The 6,636-nt window shown below is 37.3% G+C and overlaps 1 protein-coding gene across 1 annotated transcript; it reads right to left on the reverse strand.

Annotated features, from left to right (window-relative positions):
- Window positions 1-585: 585 nt before the first annotated feature.
- Window positions 586-3,604, reverse strand: LOC101292477. Its single transcript, XM_004291728.1, has 5 exons — window positions 3,012-3,604; window positions 2,292-2,591; window positions 1,874-2,044; window positions 1,407-1,625; window positions 586-1,097 (listed from the first exon to the last, which is right to left on the reverse strand). Exons 1-5 carry the CDS (start codon window positions 3,471-3,473, stop codon window positions 687-689), a joined length of 1,563 nt encoding a protein of 520 aa, XP_004291776.1. The 5' UTR covers window positions 3,474-3,604; the 3' UTR covers window positions 586-686.
- Window positions 3,605-6,636: the final 3,032 nt, after the last annotated feature.

The following is a 6,636-nucleotide window of genomic DNA, read 5'->3' on the forward strand; positions in this document are numbered from 1 at the left end:
AGAGGTGTGATCTGGGAAAGGAACATGAGGGAGAAGGGAGAAAATAAAGAGATCCCAAAATAAAAGAAAAAAAAATCTGATGAGAGGGTATTGTTGGAAGTGAAAAGTGAGTGGGGATGATATATTATTAAAAAATAGAAAGGGTGTGTGAATTGTGTTTTTGGGAGTGTGATTTTCAGCACCCTAGAGGTCTGCTACTTCTAATATTATTAATTATACACTTTTATCATTTGCATTTGACTATCTTTAATGTTATTTTGTATGGTTATACAATAAATTGAATTTAGAATATTATTTTAATAATTTAATAAACTTATTTTATATTTTAGTATATTTTTATTTATTAAAATTAATAAATATATAATTTTATTTGCCGTGTCCAAACCGTGTCGGATATTCAGTTTTTGAGTTTTGCCGTGTCTCGTTGTGTCGTGTCGCCGTGTCCGTGCAACATAGATAGTAACCATTCAGATGCAGCAAGTAAAAGCGCACAACATTTGAAACCTGGATGTGAACTCATGATCACTGTTGAAAAAGATACTCTCTACTGAAATTAGATCAGGGATCTTCCAAGGTGCCATTACTATTACAGTTAAGAAGGTTAGATAAGAGGAAAACTTCCTACAGTTAATTTGGTTATGAAGGATGACGAGCCCCAATGTAATCCAGGTACTGATGTCAGGCGCTTAAGTTTTGAAAGGTAGAGGACAATGCAAAGGGAAGACTGCTCTGCTGTGTTGCCTCAATGACATTGAGGAATTTCCAATATCTCGAAATGGTGATATTTTCAGAGCATGGGGAGCAATAGGTGTTCTATTGGTGCATGAGTCCGGTTTTCCCTTACTCTCAAGTAAAGCCTCTCTTTGCTTGCTGCTGTATTCTTTGGTACAATGATTTTCCTTCAAGTGACAAATCAAAACCCGTTTTTCCATTTCGTTCTGCGGATCCCAGGGATTAGGTGAGCGATTCTCCTTCTTTAATTTTGTTTTTTCACCTTTCCTCAAGCTATTTAGCTCCACATGGAGTGATGATACTTGTTCTTGCAGCCCCCTTGCTTTGCTTTCAGATGAAACAGCTTTCTCCCTCCATTCTTGCACCTAGACAAGAGAAGAAAGTCAAATTTTCAGAAGGACTTCTCTTCCACAACTCAAAATTTCCAACCCTCCACGACACAGCTCCACGACACAGTAAACCATAAACATAGACAGAGATGATGCAACAATTCCTAACATATTTCCTTTTCCAGAAATGCATACTCATATTCACACTTGTGAGTAAAGTGTGGTTGTTCATGTGTACCTACCCCAGAAGACAGTGGCCTCTTCCATATAGATTAATGTAAACTATTTATTTTATTTTTTCTGAAAGGAAAATGTAGACTATTGAAGATACACAATGACTCTTACAGTAGACGTCAGGGACTGGATGTGATAATCAGAGTCTAGGGCTCGCTCTTCCCAAAAGTCTCGAGAGGCCTGCAGTTCCTCCATCTCCTCCCTCACCTGCCCAAGCATTTCCTGCATCTGAGACCATTGCTCTGTCTCAGCTCGTACTTGTTCTACTATCCTTCGAACAATAGCCTTGCAACGTCCAGAGCATACTTTCTCATCATGAGATTCTTTCTCCTGCAGAACAAATTGTCAAACTTTTGATATGTTACCTTCTCTCTACTAAAAGTATATAGGAAAAAAAAAAAAAAAACAAGCAGTGTAGCGTTTGGATTCGAAAGAAAACGAAAGCATTAAACCTCAAACAGAAAAGTAGATTTTTGATTTTTAAACAGCTATTGTTCCTTGTTTACGAGTAGGTTATGAACTAAGAACCATAAAAATAAGACATGAATGCAAGAATTTGCTGTATAAAATTGTTGTACCAAGGAAGAAGACAAATCGGTGGATTCGATTCTCTTGGACGAGGAGGCAGAACTGGCAACAGAGTTGTTGGCTGTAGAAAGCATTGAACCATACTCCTCCTTCATCCTCTTTAATAGCATCCCATTTGACAACCCCTCCATTCTCCTTCTCAGAATCTCCACCTGCATGGTCTTTTCAATACAACTTCATTAGGCATTAAAATTGATATAAATATACAAATGATGCAAAACATAGTTTGGTTGTTGAGACAGATTCAAGGCTAGAACGAGTTTGTTAACTGTGAGTAACAACTCATACAGCCGAGTTTGTTAACTGTGAGTAACAACTCATACAGCCTTTGGTCTGTGAAGTTGAGCAATTGAGCAGCAGCTTAAACAGCTCAATAAGACTAGTTTGCAGAGAACACACAGTTCTTACATTGCTTTTACCACTTGAAACTAAGTTGTCATCAGTTCTTCTATAGCTTGGTTTGATTGACAAGCTTGCTTCTGCCATCTCCTGGATCTCCTTCACACATATTTCATCCGATGTTCCTCTAAACTTCTCTAACCGTCTTTGAAGAAGACAAGCTTGTTTGTCCAAGTTACTAGACTTCCTAACCTTCATGCCCTTGGCTCCTAAATTCCTTTGCAACTTCTCTAGCTTCTGAACCAGTTGCTGAATCTCTTCCTCCAAAACCATAGTTGCATTCCTTCCTTCACTAATCTTTTTTCTCCCCTGGAAACCAATCACAATAACACATTGTCACAAATCTAACCATATCAGATACCATATTCTAGACCAAAGATCCAACATATCACACTCTCCTTTATCACCAACCCTAAACATGTATTAAGAACATGGTGATTGAAAAACTAATAATATTCCACCCCAAACTAAAAGTCCATATTTTATCCTTTTTGCCTTCCCTCTAATCTTGTCACGCCAATGGAGTCATCACAAAGCAATCCAAAACTGAAATTAGCATAATAGCTTACATCTTAGAAGTATCTAAAATTTGAACTTGAGGTACTAACAGTTCCTCTTGAAAAAACAAGTAGAACCCGTTTTTTATTTATGAGGAAACGAATTTCAAAACAGAACAAGAATGAGAATAAAACAAGATACAGGAATCAGAAGGAAAACAGAAAGACTCACAGAAACAAGAGTGTGCACAGCTGAATTAAGAGTCCTCTCCATTTTAACTCTGATCCTCTCCATCTTCTTCACCACAATCTCCTTCTCCATCCTCAACAAATTGCACTCTGCCCTCAACATCTCCGCCTGAAACCTCCACTTCTCCTCTTCCGCCACCTCCACGTCAGCACCGCCACCCTCCTCCTCACTGACTCTCTCTCTCCTCCTCTCAGTCTCCACAAGCACTATTGGAAACCCATCTTTGGAAAAGACTCGTTCTTGGTCAAACAGAGCCACCAGCTTGCCCTTGTTGTCCTCCACCGAAGTGGGTGGGGCTGGTTTTCCATGAAAGGCGGCGACGCTGCTCTTGGGTGTTCTCCGGCGAGGCCTACGTGGCAAATGGAGGATCTTTGGGGTCGGTGGGGCTGGTGGGTAAAGCCGTTTCGGCCTCCTTGTTGCTGTTACTGTCGTTGTGAAAGACATTGACCAACTGAGAAACTGAATCTAAAAACTAACTACAAAGTGGTTTCTTTTTGGGTTTGAAAATGAAAGTTTTGGATGTAGCAGGTAGAACTAGATGGCTAGAGAGAGAGACGTTGTGGGTTATAGAAGAGAGAGAGACAGGGACTGAGGGAGCGTGCCACCTCGTTCAGAGCAAAGAAAGTAAGAAACAGACAGGGATTTCAAATGAAAGCTGCTGTTGCTTTTGGTTTCAAGTTTGATCTTCGTTTTGTTTTTTATGGGTAAAATTTTGATTACTATTTTTGCCAAATAGTGAGTACATTTTTATCCAAAATAAAAAAAAATACTGAGTACATTTGCCAAATATTTAATGACCACTTTGTCCTGTCCTCGTCCTTCATGGTTCTACAGAAATGAGCCATGGTTTATCTTGTAAAATTAAACATTGTTTCAAATTCCCACGATAATTTTAGGTTGGCAAAACAAACCAATAGGCCGAAACTTCCATCTGGTTTGAATACTCAACCTCTATCACAAGTTGATAACGCTCAAAATCAGACCATTAGAGCAAGTTTATCCGTTGGGTTAGATTGAACAAAATGACATGAGTCATTTAAGTGACCTAGGTCACTTTGGGTTTCTGTGACTAGGTAGCAGTTTTCACCCGTTTAAAATGTGAGATTGCTGCCACGTGGCAGTAACTGTTTATTGAATTTGGAAAAACATTTTTAAGTGTTAATAATAGTTTTAGAATAATAAATATTAGATACTAGTGTGTAAGCAAATAGTAGATATTTATTACAAAATAAATTATAAGTAAATTTAAGATGATATAACACTACCAGAAGAAAGGCTTTAGCCGACGAAAATAAAAAAACCAGGCCGACGAATTATTTTTTCATCGGCTAAAGCCCACGTTAGCCGACGAAATTTTCCTTCGTCGGCTAATTTAAATTTTCGTCGGTTGAAGAAATTTTTTCGTTGGCTATACTATACTTTAGCCGACAAAATTTTTTTTCGTCGGCCAAAGTTTTTACTCGTTAACTAAAGTATTTTAGTAGACGAAAAAAAAATCTCGTTGGCTATTATCGAAAAAAGTTGTCGGCTAAAAGAAAAACAATAAAATGTTGTATAACTTGCTTAATATGTTTTAAACAAATACACAACTTTGTGAACCAACTGTACATAGAAGCAAAATTCACAAAAATCTCGTGAAATAAAATGTGTTCAGAACGGTGAAAGATACGGTTCAAAAATCACGTAAATCGGGTAGCGTCTCTGATGTAGAATAGTCTGAAAGATATGGTTCAAAAATGACTATTTCGATCGAGCCCTTAACGTTGTCGAATCCAGTTGAATTTTTTACCATAGACATCTTTCGTCATAATGATCATATCTGACGGTCAAATTTTGGTTTGTGAATTTTAGTCATCAAAATCACAACGTGTCTACTAATGTTGTACAACTTGTTTGGTAGGTTATACAACATAGGAAGCAAAATTATCAAAAATTTCATGAGATAAGATATGTTCAGAATGGTGAAATGCGGCTATGGTTCAAAAATCACGTAAATCGGGTAATGTCTCGGTGCCGATAGTAGCGGTCAACCTTATTTACCGTTATTATTCCCTATAGGGAGCCCTATCGTTGGAAGGTAAATGTCTCAAAATTTTTATATAGGCGGTTGCGTCCCATCTACATGAAAGTTTTTCGTGTGGAAGGTTTGACCAAACTACATAATATAAAAGGAGATATGAGCGTTTTCATGAATTTATAGACTTTAGCCGACGAGATATTAAAAAAGTCGTCGGCTAAGGTCAAAATTTTTTTTGCGGTAAACCAAAGTTGGAGGAAAATTTTCAAAAGAGTTTAGCCGATGAAAATAAAAGACTTTCGTCGGCTATTGTCAAAAAAATTCAAAATTTTCAACCAAAATTTTTAAAAGAGTTTAGCCGACGAAAATAAAGAATTTCGTCGGGTAAAGTTCTTTATATAGGAGTTTTACCGGAGGTGGATGGTAAGAAGTCAGAAAATTAGAAAAAGTTCCGGATTTTCTTCTCGGCCTAGCTCCGCCGTCAAGCCATCGGAGACCGCCACACTTGTCCCAAAAGCTTCGCCGTCGTCTCTACTTCATTGTTGGATAGGTGGTGCATCGAGTGGCGGCGCCGTGAGGGATAAATCGAGCTCCAAAACTCTGCCGGTTCGGATTCGGTGTCGATCAAATTTCTCCTTCCTCAAGTCACCATTTGGTGAGTGTTCTATATATGGATAAGTTGAGTTTGATTAGTACTACATTCCCCTAGAATTTGGTAGCTCGATTCGGTGTGTGTGAGGAGAATCGAAGATTTGAAGTTTTTAGGGTTTAAAATTGGGGATTTTTATATTTTGATTCAATTGACCTGTTTAGGTTTAGAATTAGGCTTCGACTTCTTCTAGAAAGTTGTTCGAAATGTTGAGAGGAAGATTCTATCAAATTTTGGTGGTGATTGGAGGTGGCCGAAAGTTTCTGCAGTTTTTTTTTTTCAAAAACCAACAACTTTAGCCGAAGATATTTAAATACTATATTCGTCGGCTATAGTATTTTTTAATTTTTTTATAAGGTTTAGCCGACGAATTATGGCATGTTTCGTCGGCTATAGTTAATGTTTTATTTTTTTTATAAGGTTTAGCCGACGAAACAGACTATATTTCGTCGGCTATAGTCATTTTTTTAATGTTTTATTACACACTTTAGCCGATAAATATCTTAATTGTTTCGTCGGCTAAAGTCTGGGAAAAAAATCGACGACATGTTTTTCGTCGGCTAAACTATGGGACTATAGCCGACGACGTCTTCTTTTTTCGTCGGCTAAAGTCATCACCGACGACATTTTCCCTACGAAATCTTAGCCGACGAATTAAGCTAACAGGCCGACGATACTTTTTCGTCGGCAAAAGTGTTTGTCCTGGTAGTGTAAATAATAAAATTACAATGAAATAACACTATGGCGTATTTTTATAATTATTTTTTTTATAATTATTTTATGGCCAATTGTTATTTATTTTTTATATCATTTTCTTAATTTTTTTTCATGATTTTTCAGAATAGGTATTTAAATATATTGGATATTAAATATCAGCCTTTTGATTCAAAAAATAATTAAAACCAACGGTCCAGATTAAAAGACTGTTGGACTCAATTCTT

Source organism: Fragaria vesca, linkage group LG2 (assembly GCF_000184155.1).
Source record: "Fragaria vesca subsp. vesca linkage group LG2, FraVesHawaii_1.0, whole genome shotgun sequence".
Classification (NCBI taxonomy): Eukaryota; Viridiplantae; Streptophyta; class Magnoliopsida; order Rosales; family Rosaceae; genus Fragaria; species Fragaria vesca.